The sequence below is a fragment of the Phoenix dactylifera genome, chromosome 9 (genome assembly GCF_051530095.1).
Source record: "Phoenix dactylifera cultivar Ajwa chromosome 9, Ajwa_hap1_PhDact_Kaust_v1.1, whole genome shotgun sequence".
NCBI classification, from domain to species: domain Eukaryota; kingdom Viridiplantae; phylum Streptophyta; class Magnoliopsida; order Arecales; family Arecaceae; genus Phoenix; species Phoenix dactylifera.
The window spans coordinates 30,729,953-30,747,233 of NC_143198.1; the positions used below are offsets into that span (position 1 = coordinate 30,729,953).

General features: G+C 38.3%; 2 protein-coding genes across 5 annotated transcripts; one reads left to right on the forward strand and one right to left on the reverse strand.

Moving 5' to 3' along the window:
• Positions 1-425: 425 nt before the first annotated feature.
• On the forward strand, positions 426-6,609 carry LOC103709016 (protein ABIL1-like). Of its 2 annotated transcripts, XM_088704964.2 has the most exons (10): positions 807-1,056; positions 1,328-1,375; positions 1,688-1,770; positions 4,094-4,244; positions 4,321-4,420; positions 4,508-4,600; positions 4,700-4,784; positions 4,915-4,967; positions 5,107-5,207; positions 6,100-6,609. In XM_088704964.2, coding segments are annotated over exons 3-10 (744 nt in total). In that variant the 5' UTR covers positions 807-1,056; positions 1,328-1,375; positions 1,688-1,768; the 3' UTR covers positions 6,259-6,609. The 2 variants fall into 2 exon arrangements, with proteins under 2 accessions (XP_008792392.4, XP_088561090.2); XM_008794170.5 differs by lacking the exon at positions 1,328-1,375 and having other exon boundaries at positions 426-1,056.
• Positions 6,610-7,434: 825 nt separating this feature from the next.
• On the reverse strand, positions 7,435-16,210 carry LOC103709017 (calcium-dependent protein kinase 1). 3 transcript variants are annotated; one of them, XM_008794172.6, is made up of 8 exons: positions 15,097-16,210; positions 12,309-12,452; positions 12,060-12,212; positions 11,290-11,405; positions 11,011-11,178; positions 10,051-10,178; positions 9,867-9,966; positions 7,435-7,877 (listed from the first exon to the last, which is right to left on the reverse strand). In XM_008794172.6, exons 1-8 carry the CDS (start codon positions 15,797-15,799, stop codon positions 7,794-7,796), a joined length of 1,596 nt encoding a protein of 531 aa, XP_008792394.4. In that variant the 5' UTR covers positions 15,800-16,210; the 3' UTR covers positions 7,435-7,793. The 3 variants fall into 3 exon arrangements, with proteins under 3 accessions (XP_008792394.4, XP_088561086.2, XP_088561087.2); XM_088704960.2 differs by having other exon boundaries at positions 12,060-12,452; positions 15,097-15,910; XM_088704961.2 differs by lacking the exon at positions 7,435-7,877 and having other exon boundaries at positions 9,079-9,966; positions 15,097-15,947.
• Between the last annotated feature and the right edge of the window lie 1,071 nt (positions 16,211-17,281).

Here is a 17,281-nt window from a genome sequence, read left to right on the forward strand (position 1 = left end):
TCTTATGTCGTCCTCAGCGGTGTACCCATCCATCTAGTCTTCTCATAACGGATATCTATCAAGTTGTCTTATTTAAATTAAGAGCTACCGTAATTCAATAATGTATGCTCCAAATGAGTATTTCTTTATGCTTTGATGTCTAAGTTGCTCTTTATGAGACGTAGCATCCAAGCATATCGATATCTTTAGAAGAAGCAATATAGCATGTCATTTTCGATGCAAACTTCTTGTGAATGCCCGAATTCAATGATGATGATGCTACTGCATAACCATGCAATGCACCAACCAATTTCGTGTCGTTGTGCCGTGACATGCACTCGGAATTAGATACCATCCAACGAGGACGCAATGCCATTGGCCAATAGAACCAATTTCGTATCTTTGTGCCGTGATATACACCGGAATGCAAGCCCCCCATGCCGTTTGCGGCGCCGAGCCGCTCGCCAGCTCGTCGGTCCCGACCGTACGCCGTTTGGTCCACCAACCCATCAACGCCTCATCAAGCGGCACCAACCCCACTTCCACCTCACGACCATCGCCATCGCCTCTCGGCCTCTCCATTGATCTTTCGAATCACGAGGCTCAACCATGAGTGAAAAATATAACGAAGCCATATGGCACGTGATGATTGGTGGAAGTTCATCGGTCGGTGCCGTAAGGACCAACTACGTTGCCACACGTTGGCAGTGGATCCGTTTTGGTCGTGGGATTTGGGCCCCAAAAGATTTTAATCTCGGTTCCCCGCTTGTCCCGGTATCGCTTCGGCTTGGCTCCCTTCCTGTCTCTGTTTCTCACACTCCCTTTTCTTCTTTTAAAAATTTTCTTCCCATTTTCCCAAAACAAGAAAAAGAATCCAAACTTTGACGAACTCGACCTAGCCTGTTCTTCTTACCGTCTTTTCCTTCGTCGTCTCGAGTTCGCCGGATCGCGCGTTTGGTAGCGGAGGGTCGAGGAGGGGGGGAACAAAGAATGCAGCAATGGCGGGCCGAGAACCCGGCCATGACCTTCGATGAGGTATCCATGGAGAGGAGCAAGAGCTTCGTCAAGGCCTTGCAGGTGCCTTCCTTCTCCTCCGAAGTCCTATCTGATTTCTGGTTTTTTAGGCCCAGATCTGATCGTGTTCTTTGGGTCGGATCTGCTCCCCCTTTCTTACTGGTTTGGTTTCCTTGTCTTTCTTGGTTTGGTTTCATTGTCTTTCTTGGTTTTCTTTGTATGATGAATCCCTCCTTGTGACCGTCTCTCTTCAAGCTTAGGGCTTGATTTTTCTGTGATTCAATTGGAATATCAATTTCTGGCCCTTTTGTTACTTTTCTTTTCGCATCCCCAGTGATCTCCGACTCCTCGTTGGCTCTTAAATTGGACAAGTTAAAGCAGGGTAAGAGGCGGCCTTGGAATCTTGGTCTTTACACGGTCATGGATGGGTTATCTATTGGTTTTCTTTTGAATGGAGTTTGTTGTGAAAAAGAGCCGGGGTTGTGTACGTAAATTTTTTATGATATCTTTTATTGTTTCTTCGGGCTTTTTTTTTTTCTTTTTACGTATGATATCTTTTATTTTTCTTTTCTCTCGAAAAGATTATCTTTTTTTAATGTGTTAACCACTCTTGAAAAATATTAATGTTATCGTCTTCTATAATTTTGTATATATAATTTGAGCAACATGTGCTGTTGTTATTGACTGGGTGCAGGAACTGAAGAACTTGAGGCCTCAGCTTTACTCTGCTGCTGAGTATTGTGAAAAGTCTTACCTTCACAATGAACAGAAACAGATGTAAGATTTATTCTTCCATGAGTTTCCTTCTAAATCCTTCGTATTGATGCTTTATCTGTATACCTTCCTGAGAATCAAGATATATATTTATTTCATGGATGAATCATAAATATTAAGTCCTTCTTCTAGTTCCAGGAATGGAAGAATGTTTACCAAGTTTACCATTAGTGACATGTGCTTGCTGTTCATCAAAATACCATCACGTTTTTCTATTTGAATGACATTATGATCAGCATGCAATTGAACAAAGATGATGCAATGCACCATCTCAAGATTGAGCGTCAATTTTTAGATTGGATCCGATGGTAAAATTGATTTGTATAGTGTAATCAAACATGTTGTCTTTCTTTATCTTCTATATCCTATTAAGCTCCATCTCTCCCTCCACTTGCATTAATATAATCCCAGAGACCAGCCTACAAATGCAATTTAGGATGGGATTTGAGTATCAGTCATTTTATGCAAAATCAGAAGCCAGTTATGATGGCATAAAGACATCTCTAGAAAGGATGTAGGACGACTACTTGCTAGATAAGAAACTTGCTAATGAAGATTCATGAGCTTTTGGGATTTAATGTATGAGTCATGATTTTCCCCTTGAAGTCTGCAGCAAACGCCTTCCATCAACATTGTCCCACTTAAAGTGATTTTTTCTAGTCAAGATCTCCTCAAGCATGTAGGCTTATTCTTAAAGTTTAAATTTTACTGCTCCTTCTCATAGTATTTCAAAGCTACGATTCGATGCGAAATATTGTGAAGAAAGTTTTGTAATAAGGAAAATGGTGTAGTATGCATGGTTTTAAGTTTGGTACATGGCACTTACATAAATTAGTCCTCCTTAGATATATGTCTCTTAGAAAGCGTTAACTATACTAACTTAAGTTTCCTATAAAATAATCCGTACTAACTTAATAAGTGAATAAAACTGCACCTAGCATCTATAAGCACAAAAATTTGCAGCCTTGTGGAGAAATACTTGAAAAAAGACAGGCTTATGCTCAATTTTCTTAAGTTGAACTTTTTGGCTGTCTTATAATGTTGATTAGATAGAGTCAAATTAATTTTTGATTTTAATAGACACATCATACTTAGTGTATACTAAATTAGGCATTTTTATTTCCAATAAATGTCAATGAAAACATCATACTCCATATAACAACTCCAAATCTTAGTTCCCAAACTTGGGAGCAGGGGCAGGTGTAGGGAAGAGGATACTTTAGAAATGCTTTTAGTATAAGAAGCACTTAGAAAGTGGGTGCAGGTTCGAGGTTCCGGAAAAATTCCAAAGCAGGTGCATCACCATAAGATTCCGGCTAGTAAAGCTCCAAACTACATGTTGACATTTTTTTTCTTTTATAAAAAAAACTTGCTATAAAAATCTTATAAAGGAGGGAAACATGTTAAGAAGGTTTGAATCTAATAAGTATGGATCAGATCAATATGCATAACAAAGTACTATAGTGCACCAAAGCATATTAGCCTGTACATTTTGGTTAACATGATACTCACTGTGGGTTGACACAGTTATATTTCCCCCTAGATATGGAATGATTTGTTTGGTCATCAGGCAGGGTATGTATTACACGACACTGTAGAGTATGCACTGTTACTTAAATTCGTGCTTATGACCCTTGATTTTTTTAAATGCTAGAAAGTGCTTAGTGTTGATTGATTGAATTAATTAAGAAATCAAACTTTTTTTTGGCTCCATAACATAAATTTGTAAATTTTGGTATGAAGTAGTCCTAAGGGTGCAAGTTCAGATTCCCACAATGTAAATTTGAGAATATTAAGGGTTTATGTCTTACCAGTACATGCAGCTAATAAATGTATTCATGCAAAATAGAATTTTACTGCCTCTGGATCACTGAGCACTGCATTAATCAAGCCTCTTACTTCTGGTTGCATATTATTTCTCTTGAATTAAGATAGCATCCTGATCTGCAGCAAAATTTATAAGTCATCGGAGTTCTCTTGAGCTAGCATAACCTCAGTCGTCTGTAAGAATGTTACTCTTTTTATTTTATTTGTAACATACAAGCAAAGTGACCCAGTAATGTGCAAAACATAAATCTAAATATGGTTGACAATCACAGGTACTCTTGAATTTTTATGATTGAACAGAAACGATGCACTTCTTTGGATTCTAGAGTTTTTCTGCAAAATTCAGAATTTTCACATCCATAAAATGTTTGCATGATTGTCTAAATTACGGTGGTGGTGCCACAGTAATTATCTATTGATTTTGTGTTAAATATTTAGATTTCCAAATGCACAGTTCGCCTGCTTTGTTGTGAAAACGGAACTACATTATTTTTATCAGGGTACTGGATAATCTGAAAGATTATGCTGTTCGAGCCCTCGTCAATGCTGTAGATCACCTTGGTACTGTTGCTTACAAGTTGACAGACCTGTTTGAACAACAAACATTGGATATTTCAACTCTGGAGCTAAAGATTTCATGTCTGAACCAGGCAAGAGTAACATGATAGCATGAACTTTCTTTCAAAACATTTTGGTTAGAAACTAATGCTATTGTCTTGTTTTCAGCAAATTCTGACTTGCGAAACATACACTGACAAAGAGGGTCTTAGGCAGCAGCGAATGGTGACAAATAATCCAAGACATCACAAACATTACATTCTACCAAGTATGACTAACAACTGATATTATCTTTTTTTGAAGGAATGATGAGAAGCAGTGTATTTTTAACTTTTCATTTGAATTCCCAAGCTAGATTCTGTTAGTAGACAGGTGCAAAGTAGTTCACAGCTACACAAAGATGCGAATCTAAATCATGTCCAACCACAACCTCGTCCTCATCCTCCAGGTGCTTAGTTTCTGCATTTGATGCTTATTCAATTACTTCTATTATCTCTGTTCATATATTTGCATATTCATGGTAAATATCATGTTGAATGGCTTAAAGGAACCCCTGCATCAAAAACCCTTTCCTGGCATCTAGCCTCCGAAACCAACTCCGCATCGGATGGAACACCTCATGCAGCATCATGGCAAGCTTCAGCACGCTTTTCTATTATCCTCTCACCCCTGTTCATACTGATTTCATAGGAATATAGAAACCACAAATAAATTGTCCTTTCTTATCTTTGAGCTAAAAGCATTTCTTTTTTCTGGTTGCAGCATTGGAGATATTATAGCTCCTAAGATAACTTCTGAAGCCTTCCATTTTCTTGGTATCATCCATTCTGGAGCTTTCAACTCAATATGTTGCTTCCTTTCTTCTTATACTATGTCTTGATAGCTCCATAGCTTTGGAGTTAATTTCTGTATTTGTAGGTCATAAATGAATCACTGTGAATGTGTAAATTTCAGATAAACAAGACACTGCTGCACCAATGCCCTTATCAACTCATCTTCAGTCAGCCGGTGGAAATCCCACTTCTAGTATGGCTTTGCGCTCGTTTGGCATTAGGGTAAAAAATTTAATCACTGTTATAAATTTCCTTTTGGAGATCCATTATTGAGGGAATTTATTTTGCATGTTATCTACAAATGTTCAAATGCATCAGAAGAAAATCAGTGTGGCCACTGGGAACATTGCTCGCTCTCAATTGCTTGGGATTTCGAACCCTTTCTGCCAATCATTTTCACTCAAGGCCCCATTCATTTTATCACTGCTTGACAAGTGAAACACTTTCCCATAGTTTCCATCCATGTAATCTTAGTATTACCTCCCTTTCACTTGACCTTGGAGCAAATGAACCAGATGCTCCACATCTTTGTCCTAAAAAATTGTTACAAAATATAAATTTAAATGCATAGAGAATTTCCTATAAACATCACCGAAGAAATTTATCATGAGAAAAGGAAATGTGACGAACTGCCGCAGAAATTCTTTGGCTTTGACATTTCATGTCTCTTAAAACGTAATTGGTTAAAGTTGGATAATATCACATTTTCTCGTCTTTCACTGAAATAATACAAGAAAATAAATTAACTTGAGATTTAATTTCATAAGCTATGTTTTTGATCTGCAAGTGTTTCACATATCAGAAACTTCTATGCATGAAATTAATGGTTTTCTCAAAGTAACTTCCTTTTTTGCTTTCTGTAACTCCTCTCATGTATTGTATCAGTATAAAGTTCACGTGCCCATGCTTGTGTGATTGACCTGGTGACCTACTTAAAAGTGATGAAATGTGAATTTTTCTTATATAAAAGAAGGAAATAAAAGAGGCTGCTACCAATTTACTTGTTATTACTTCTGTAATTACATAACAAAATCTATGTTTCTACTGGAGATAAGCTCCCTATGGTGGCAAGCTATGCCTGCATCTAATAAGCTGCCGTTTCATTTCCTGTCAGGATTCTTTGGAGCCTTCAAAACCTTTAACCGCATTCAGATCCTTTGACAATCCTGGACGGCTTCAAATTTACCGGCCTCCTGTTCGCAGTAAGAGCATGCTGTCAGCATTTTTTGCCAAAAACAAATCCTTAAAGCCAAGAAAGGCTTCCATCACATGATGGTTTTCTTCACAAGTCGACAAATTTGATCTGCTAGATTCCCCCGTCTCTGTTTTCTTGCACATAGTCCTAAGCGGTGTAGTAAGTGCTTGTAATCTCTGCAATATTCTGTGGTTGCTGGATGGATTTATCTATTAATTGGTTATAGTTGTGTGACTTCTTTGTCACTATTACATGTCTGTCTTTTGCGGCATGACCTAGTTGAAGAGGTGTTGCGAAGGTTAGGAGTATCTCTTGTGTAGCATTTCAATCTCTCTTTATTTTGGAGAAGCACAGGTCACTCTGTCAAGATGTCCGAAACAGCCAAGATATGTAACGGAATTCTCAAGTATTTATATTCGTGGACATAAATCTTGCATGACTAGTTTTATAGATTTAGTTTTATTTGAAGGCTATGTTGCAGGTGATATGGTGTATTAGAGGCCTCTTGGTGAATTTATGTTGAAGGATTTTGAAGCTGCAGTTCAGTAACCTCTGCAGCAAGAAGAAAGTCCCTAGGGGTAGTATTTTCATTCTTCGCAGGGCACCCAGGGCAGCAAGAAGAAAGTCCCTAGGGGTGATTTAATTAACAAAAGATCGGTATAAGGCTCTGCACCCAGGGCAGCTACCCAGATAAATTTAGTTTTATTTTTAGGTATGCTTTTGGCGAATTTTTATTTTTTGTATGTCCCGATGTTTCTTATTTGGCAGGGGGATAGTATTTTCATTGGAGTTACTATTTAGTTCCATTCTTCGCAGTCAGTGTACTTTTAGCCTCGAAAGAGCCTGTTTAGCATCTTTGATATTTTTGTTTCTTTACTAATTAGTGAAATATCATGGAGATTGATGTTGAAGATAGCATATGCACAAAACTTTTGTAATTCTTTACTTTTGTTTTTTCTCTTTTTTTAAAAAAATAGATCTTTGATTCCAAAATCTCCAAAGATTTGACGAACAATTTCAGAAAGCAAAAAAGTTCCATCCAAAATGTTGTTCAGTTTAGTTCACTTTCTTCTTTGATTTTAGAAAACAAAAACAGAAAATAAATGCAATACCATATAGGCCCTTGGTGATGTTAAAATGTATGCAGCTTCCAAAATTTAAAAAAAAAATGTAGCTGGATTCCCACCATAAAAGTCGGTAGCTTATTCCTAAGCCCTCCACGGATGACAAATTCTAGACCGATTGAAACAGTTCTGAGAAAAGGCCAAAAGAAGAACCAATTTCTCCCATAAAGGTGCAAGCAGAACCAGTCTGTTCAAAGAAGATAAAACAAGAAAATAGGGTAATGACCTTCAATCACAGTTACACATGAAGAGGGTTATAGCAAAGCACCAAAATCAACAAGGCATCAGTAAAAATCACACAAAATGCTGGAATTAGTGTCTTGTGTTTGGACTGCTTGATTTACAGGAGGCTAAACACCCAGAAATTGCAGCCATTACTTAAATCCATCCCTGGAAATGAATCAAGAGTTTCGGTTGTGTTCCTTTTGTGCAGGAGTTAGAGAATCAAACCTCCGACTTGCTTAATCTGGGCCATGAACAAGGCAACTCTCATTTAAAGCGCCGGTTTGGAACTATCGCTGGGCTGTCTTTCCTCATCATGGCCGCAAACTCCTCATAGTTAATTTTTCCATCCTGCAACATGAGCTGGAAACGATTACTTGGAAGAAGTCAAATAAACAGAAGTATCCAGCGAAAGGCAAAGAGCTGTGTGCATATCATCATCATCATCAACAACAACAACAGATTCAAAATCCAAAAACTACAAAAAAAAAAATTTAGCAAGCATTACCATGTACTTTGCTGGAATAACCCATCCTTTGCAAAAGCCATAACATGGAAATCCCCTTTCTCAGAGACAGGGAGGGAGGGAGGGACATTAGCAATTTAAGCCCTAAAGAACCCCTCTTTTTTTTTTGAAAAAAAACAAAGAAATTCTCCAGCCAACTGAATGAGGAAGAGATGTCTCAATTTGTTGCTGTCTATGGTTATAGATTTTAATACAACTTTTGAGATTAAAATACAGAATCTATCATAATTTTACCAGCTTCTGCTGCCAATACCTGTGAAAAGTTTGACCAGTTGGGAGGGACTGAGGTGAACCAAACATACTCTTCAAGTACTAGATCTACTGAAGTAGTAGCATTGACAGATAAACGTTTAGCTGTTTCAGAGACCCATTATGGAAAAGATGCATCAACTAAATTTAAGTTCTCTCAATTTCAAATGTTCACAAGCTGAAGCTTATTACAGCAGACCAAACAAAACAAGGAATGTACCTCAGGATGGGCAATATTCATGTTCTAAAATTGAAAAGTAGAGGAAATAGTAAGGGTTCATGAAGGAAGTACCTTCTGCTTCACCTGAACATTGCAAGTGCATCCTCTACATTTACAGAAACTAATCCAAATCATTTGTTTTGCTGTCCCAAAATCTCAACTGAACTTAGGGCCCCACAATACCACCCATATAACCAAACCAGACAATAATAGGAAAATGCATCACTGCCGGCAATTTACTACATCAAGTACCTTTCAAAAAAATAGCCATTGACAACTAACAACATCGGCACATGAAAGGTGGTGATGAATGACTAGATAGGTACTTCAATAAAATGTGTGCAGCCTTATCAAAAAACAAAAAGTGTGGTGCCTTTTTCTTATATGCAATTTGCTGGCGACATAGAATGAATAAAAATATAAATCTTCTTTGCATAAAAATTGGATGCAGAGAATTAAGGACTTCATTCATACAAGTACATCCACATGGATCAAGGCAGCCTATGTATAGAGAGTGGAACCTTTGCTGGTTGGCCTCTCCTCTGTTTTTCCCCATATTTGTTTTTTTTCTCACTATGGTATCTCCTTTTCACTAATTTGAGTGGGCTTTATAATGTTCTCCCTTACCAACAAGTCAGGCGATATATAGATCCTAATTGCGAGCCAAAAAGATGAAATAATGCTAAAATAAAGAACCATATATTTATTTTGCATTCAACTCGCACCAACACAGCCTCACAAAGACTGAATGGAGTCAGAAAAAGGCTATTTTGATAAACCCAGGTTCCTTGTACATTGGACTGGTAAAAGACAATATATGCGGTAGCTTTGATTTCATTCAGTCCATTGAGTTTCATGAACACAGACTAGCAGAGATCAGAGCTCATCAAGAGATCAGCATCTCAAAGCAAGAGATATGGGAATTGACTGACATCACAAATTCAGGAACCAAGCTTGTGTGTTAAGTGTTTGGTCACTCACTCTGGTTCAATGTGCCACCTATGATTGGTGGGTTGACTACCAGCAGGTGGAAAGTGGGAGCTGAGGGATAATTTCCTTATATGACAAGCTAATCATTTTTCCCCTTTATTATTTCATTCTAGTATCATAAATTTCTATAAGTGATAATTATAAATTGAAGTATTATGGGTAGTTAATAAGAGTCACTATTTCCCGACTATTTTCATCAGAACTCTACAATAACAAACGGCAGCTCTGTCAAGTAAATTGGAACAACTCAGAATATTTGAGGAATTTTCTCAGCATATGTGAAATCATGTATTAACCGGAACTTAGATCTTATCTTAAATATGGAAGAAGAAAAAACAAGTGATAGCAGGCCTACATGATCTGTATCTACTTCTGCAATGATCTCTTTTATTGTTTTATCATCACCCATATTGTACTTCCTAAGAGCTTGCTCAAGTTCCTCCACTGTGATGTACCTGTGCAAAAAAAAAGTGTAGACGAATGCTTAGTAAATTAATTTAATATTTAATAGTTAATAACATTCAACACTTAAAGGTTACCCGCTCTTGTCTTTATCAAAATATTCAAATGCCTTATACAAATGGTCTTCCTTTTCCACTCTATTCATGTGCATTGTAGCTGTTATAAATTCAATATAATCAATGGCCCCATTTCCATCCACATCAGCCTGTCAAGAAAACCAAGCAGTTATGTTGATTACAGCCACACCATTTTCCAACAAAAAGTGAAGACATCATTGAAACCAATAAGCATGTCCTAACATAAATTAGGGTCCGTAGGCAACAGGATAAAAATCCATGCCTTTCATAAAAATCATTTCATGCAAGTAAGCTATGCATGTCTTTCCAAAAATATAACTCTAGAGAACCAACATTCTTAAGGCTTAAGAATGCAAACACAATACTTTGTATGTTGAATATTGATGTATAAGAGGGTGACCCTCGACACAACAGTAAGGTTGCTCTACAGTGACTTGGAGGTCACGGGTTTGAAATATGGAAACAACCTCTATGGATGCAGGGGTTAAACTGCATATATCAAACCCCCATGGACCCGTAATGGTTGGACTCTCGTGCATTGGGCCATTCCTTTTTTTGGACAAGTGATGTAGAAGACTGAAACCTTCCGCTAAATGTAGCTATCAGAGTTGCATTTGCTTTTTCAATAGATGGCAAAGAATCTAACTTAACAAAATGAGTTACAACATAAGAACATCGTATTTCAACCCATTTTAGTTAATAAATGTTATTGGAGGAGAGACCCAAATGTGCCCGATATGATATGATGTGCTAGCTAGAACTCTCTCTATAAGCTTGATAAAGTTCTAGTCAAGAAAGTAAATTCTATTGGAACTGATTTCACCTTGAAGTTCAAGAGAATTGCCAGTTTATCCATCTAAATATATAGATTCTATGCAAAAGAAGATAGGTGGGAAAACACTATAGAGAAAGCATAAAAAGCTTCAAATGATCCTGAAGGAGAAAGACTAGAAACCATACCGCTTCCATCAGCTGCCTAACTTCAGATTCAGAAATCTTGGTACCAAGTTTGGGTAGACCAGCTTTTAGTTCTTCAAAAGTAATTGTCCCACTGTTATCAGTGTCCATAGATCTGAACATTTCTTTTAAACCCATAATTTCTTCCTCTGACAGGTTTTCTGCGATTACCTGAGCAAGAATGCAATATAACAGTGATGTCAAGTGGTTTATCAGAGGCTAATTATATTGGAATGAATGCATCCAAATAGATAATGTAGCAACCTAGATGCAATCAATCACCTTCAAGGCTACTTTCTTGAGCTTGTTCATGGCCCTGAACTGTTTCATTCTAGTTAAAACTGTGATGTCAAGTGGTTTATCAGAGGCTTCCCCATCTTCTCTGATCCATGGATGATCTACAATTATATAGTTAATTGCCAAACTGAGTTAACTGAAATATCAAAGAATAGGGGAAAAACAAATACTAGGAAGTTACATAGCAGGAATTCATTTTGTCATCAACATAGTTATATGATTTCATTCTTAGTTTTTGATTTCCAATTAAATATGACTCCAGAACATCTTGCAAATTAGACAGGGAGATCTTATATAGGAGTAATACTGGAAATGCTCATGAACAGCATACTGCACACAGATTGGAGAAACTTTAGAATTTAAAGCCGCCAAGTTCTCTAAAAAGATATGGCAATTATATTAGTTATCAATAAAAAATCTAACCTGTGAATTCGAATAATTTCTGCTGAGAAACCAACACAGAAATGTTTCTTGGGATCAGAACTCTAAATAGATTTTGCTAAATATAATCGATGTGATACTGTCATCATCTTTATATGTTATGATAATAAATTAAAATTTCCTGAAAATAACTAATGGAAGAAAAAGGAAATGCAGTAGCAGTCAATGCACCAAAAGTAATTCTCCAATTTACATAAAACAGAAAAGCTGCATTCAGCCAGTGCTGATGTGTAATTTATGTCGATGCACATGGAGTTAAAAGCTTTATGCCTTGAAGCTGGACTTGTAAGTATGCTTAAAATTTTAATACTTACTCAGGATTTGACCTGCAGTGAGCCGTTCATTCGGATCTTGCCTTAGCATCTTCTTGACTAGTTCCTTTGCACCACTAGATATAGAAGGCCAAGGATCAGATGAGAAATCAATATGCCCACGTAAAACAGCATCAAATATGCCCTGTTCATTCTCTGTGAAAATGGGAAAAAAAGAAGAACTTCTTGATCCAGATTTCCTTAAGTTACAATAGGTACATCTAAAATTGTTTGTGAATATAATGTACGGACCTGCCCAAAAAGGAGGAACACCAGAGAGAAGAATGTATAGTATCACTCCAGCACTCCAAATATCAGCCTCTGGTCCATAATTCTGCCGCAATACTTCAGGAGCTACATAATATGCACTCCCAACAAGATCTTTGAATACTTCTCCTGCAACAGCCAGATTACTGTTAGCACAGTTAGAACCCTCAAAAGCTCGTAAGTTCAATGTAGCCAGGTGGAAAATAGTTGACATATGTCACAATAATAGAAATGCTCTCCCATGCATTTACCTCAATGCTTCACAACTTCAAGTTTATATAATGGAAAAAATGAAAATTTATGAGCATAAGGAATAGAATACTAGAAAGAAAATAATCCTTCAGTCTTGAAAATTTTAAAGGTTTTGAACATCTTAGTTCTTAAAAACAGCATGTGCAGTCACTTGAAATGTCCAGAAAACCTTTATGGCACTCAAAAAGTACCCAACACTTAAAACTAGGAGGCTCCTACATGACTCTCCCAAACAAATGTCAATTGTTGGATACTTTTTGCTGATGTCAGCCGGACAAGTCAAAGTGCAGTGTCCAGCTATTTCATGTCATGTCCTGTCCAAGTGTCCAAAACTGTCAACACTCCTAGATAAGGTTTTAAGTCCCGGCAGGACAGAGGATGTCCCGGTTGTCCTGTCCTGTTTCTGTGAGAAAATGGGACCAGGCCTTCGAAACTCATCTATATGGGGAAAGAAGAGGAAAAAAAAGGAAAGATAGAAAGGAAGAAAAGATGAAGAAAAGGAAAAGTGAAAGGAAAGAAAAAGAAAAAGAAAAGAAAGAAAGGAAGGGAGAAGAAAATGAATGAATGAAAGAAGAAGGAAGGACGGACAGAGAAAGATGAAGAAAAAGGAAAGAAAGAAGCAAAAGAAGGGATAAGAAAAAGAAAGAAGAAGAAAAAGGAAAGAAAGAAAGGTAAGGAAAAAGGGAGGAAAGAAGAAAGAAAGGTAAGAAAGAAAGAAAAAGAAAGGAAAGGAAAGGAAAGAAGAAGGGGAGAGAGACAGAGGATTTCTTACGAGACTCTCGACTGGGACTATCGCCAAAACGAGGCAGGACAGTGGGGCATCCCATTCCATGGAGAAATAGGGACACCTCCGTCCAACGGGATTTAAAACCTTGCTTCCAAACATCTTAAAGAGGAAGTGTTCGGATATAGCTAATGCTCAACACAATTTTCTAATAAGAATTATTTTTCTTTGGATAATGACAAAGCGACCTTTGAATGCAAGCTTTATCATCAACATTTGGGAACTTTCTACAAGTTTTTAACATCAGCTTTCTAAAAACTAGTGTCACATTCCTAGTTGATACAATATTACCTTGGATGCAAAAGGAGCCTATCAGGAAATAGATACCGAGTAGAAAGGAAAATTAACTTCACTAGCTACACGACTTAAGCTCACACAACCATGGATTAATGCCTGGAGATTCCGATAGACTAGGTAGGAATCTACAAAAATTGGGAGAAATGCATTTACTTACAAAGCACAAACTATATTTCTGGACAGCAAATTTGAAATGCAATCCATGGATTATGAAATCTTTTATTCAGCTCTCTCTTTGAGTAACAAGATTTTTGGACAAGACCTTGATACAACAATGAAGAACTAGATGCCAAGCAGATCTCACCATCAGATCTCAGAACAGAAGGATCATAAGTTTTCTTGCCCTCAAAGTGATTGAGATTAATATTTGATAAGCAAAAAATGAAGCTCAAAGTGAAACAAACATCATTCCTGCTTTAAATACCAAAAATTAGCATCTCTCACCTTATGTATTTCAGGTTCATGTTTGATTTTCTGATGTGATGGTTGCTTGACATTTGATCTTTCTCCCTCAACTAGACTCTAACATCAGCCATTGCTGATAAGTTGAAAATTTAATTCCATGCTCTTTCCAACAGTACAGGCCTCAGATTGCAATTATCTAAGAAACGTTAACCTTATTTTTCTTCTTCTTCCCATAGTTATAAGGACTGAAGAAGTGGCTTCTGACATGCTCAAATACCTCCTGCGAGCTTTGCCTCAAGTTCAAAAACAGAACCTAAAAGACTTTATATTCAACCATAGGCACATGAAAAAGAAAATAATAATCCGTTGGTGACTATTTATCTAAATCTGCTATCTGACAAGCTTTCTCCATTCCACAACTGAAAGCAATGATAACTTGCTCTATTCGAGTTTTTGGGTTGAATGTGGAACTTCTTGCAATGAAAACACCGTGCATATCCTAAAGTTAAAAATAATTTCATCCATTGTTATTGGCCTTCCAGCAATGGTGCTCTCTGATGTATGCTATTTGCCGAAGGAAAAGAATTACTGCCTTGAACATGTTATCCATTATGTTAAAAAAAGACTGCATTTTTATCAACTTGTGGTTAATCCAACTTGTAATTTGTCCCGCATTAACCAATCTTATCTAGTGCTCAAAGAACTGGTTCACCTCCTGTTTTTTTTCCCGCCCAAAAAAAAGAGAGAAAACTTGAGGAGTACATTGAAAGAGGTAATATCCAATTTATGGAAAACAAACTTAAATATTTCGTCAAAAAAAAAGAAAGATAAACTTAAGTAGAAAGGTGATTGAAATCACACTGACTGCCTTGATCTTGGTACCGATCATGCTCAAAAGTCAAAAAGACTACATTTTTTTATCAATCTGCGATTAAATCTAAGCATTAATTATTGCTTATTTTGTAATTTATAAATAGAATCCATATGCTCTCGTGCTTTTCCAACTCATAAGCAGATTAAAGAAGGCATCTTTACCGGACTTAAAGAAGACGGAGAGCCCGAAATCGGTGGCCTTGAGCGGCGAATCCTCCCCCTTGTTCAAGAACAAGAAGTTCTCCGGCTTAAGATCCCGATGCATCACCCCCATGGAGTGGCAGATGTGGACGACGGTCCCGATCTCGCGGCAGAGCGCGGCGGCTGCTCGCTCCGAGTAGTGGCCCTTGGCGATGATCCTGTCAAAGAGCTCCCCGCCCTCGCAGAGCTCCATCACCAAATTCACGGAGTGCCGGTCCTCGTACGCCGCCTTGAGCTCGACGATGTTCCGGTGGCCAGTGAGGTGGTGCATGATCTGGACCTCCCGCCGGACGTCCTCGATGTCGTCGCGGTGGATCAACTTCCTCGTGGCGATGGACTTGCAGGCAAGGCGCTCGCCGGTCTCCTTGCGAGTCACCAGGTAGGTGACGCCGAACTGGCCGCGGCCGAGCTCGCGGCCAAAGGTGTAGAAAGCCCGGACGTCCTCCATGGGGCGGCCAAGGACGCGACCGACCTTGGGAGTGAGAGGGCGGGGGATGGACGCTGCCGGGCGGGGCCAGACGGGTTTAGGCCCGTCGCCGCCGGCGGAGGCGGCGGTATGGTGGGTTCGGGGAGGGGGAGTGGTAGGGGGAGGGCGGTCGGATCCGCCGCGGCCGGAGTCATCGGGGCGGTTGGAGGAGAAGGGCCGGGAGCCGCGGTTTCCCATCCGGTCGTCTTCGGGGGTCGGTTTCCGGGGTGGTGGTGTGAAGATCTCTGGGAGACTTTCAGGACACGGAAGTCAGCGCAGCAGTGTCGAGGAGAGGGGCGAGAAAACGGCGAGGAAAGGGTAGTGGAGGCTCCCTTTTCATTAGGTTACACGCCTCGCGCGAGCCGAGGTATCGCGTCTTAATGACAGCGGTCCGATCGATTGCCTTGTTCCACGTGCCATGTGGATGGAGTTCCTGCGGTCGGAGTGCCTGCGATGTGGCCGCGACTGTTCTGGCCAAGTAGGTCTTTATTGTTGTGGTTCACGGCGGCCTGGTTCCTATTTTGGAGAGCTACCATGTGCTCGCGCCCAATAGAATCAGCAAATAAAAGATCTCCTAATGCAACAGGCATCTCACCCTTCCCAACTCACAGGATACCTCCTGAGTGGTTCGCTATATATGCGCCATCTAGTCTGCTGCCCTGTTAGTCTCACGATATACATGCATAGCCTGAAATGTAATGCCCTCCCTCACCATCAACCACATATCACAGAGCAGAGGATAAACATCTCCATCTCTGCTCATGCCTCGTCGGACCCAGCCGATCATTGTGGCCGAATCACCCTCCAGGAAGATGGAGGTCGTCTGAAGCACATGCTACTATGTTGTTTGGCGAGCGAGCTTTCAGGGAAGCAGAGCTTTTTTTATAAAAAATATTTATTATTTTAAAAATATTTAAAAATTTTAATATATATTTAATAAATAAATTTAAAAAAATTAGTACAATGGCCATAAAAAATATTACATAATATAGTAAAATATAATATATATTAATATATAAATATATGATATAATATAAAATTATTATAATATAATATAATAACATAATTTGATATTATATAATATAATATTGTATTTATAATATAATACAATATTTTGATATAAAAGATTATCATTATTATGATTATATATTAATATTTTATTAATGTAATATTTTTAGAGATTAATTTTTGAAAAAAATATAAAGAGACACTAAGTGTAATTATATAATTTTATTATGGGTATCTTGGTCTTAAAAAGAATTATAAATCTAAAATAGTTTCTCAGCGCGCTAAAATAGCTTTTCAATTTTTTCACTAAATACTATTATATTGTCCAAAATATTTTTAGACAGTCAAAAAAATATTTTCTAGTCCATCAAAAACACTGGTCGTTAAAATCCGGTTGCTCCCTCATGTCAACTTTGGACCCATGCGCAATAAAATCGCATTAACTGGTTCCATTCACAAGAATCGAACTACATTATTTAAAAGGCCTCGTTCGAGGGTGAACTTTAATGTTGTTCGGGCCTTAGGGCCGTTGGAAATTTTGTACGTATGTTCGGACCAAGCCCAGCCCATTAGAATCCCCGATGGGCTTTTGGAGTGCCAGAGTGGAAGTTGGATCTCATCTACCGTTGTTTAATGGGAATCACTAGTACTTTATCGAGCTAGATGGCGGTG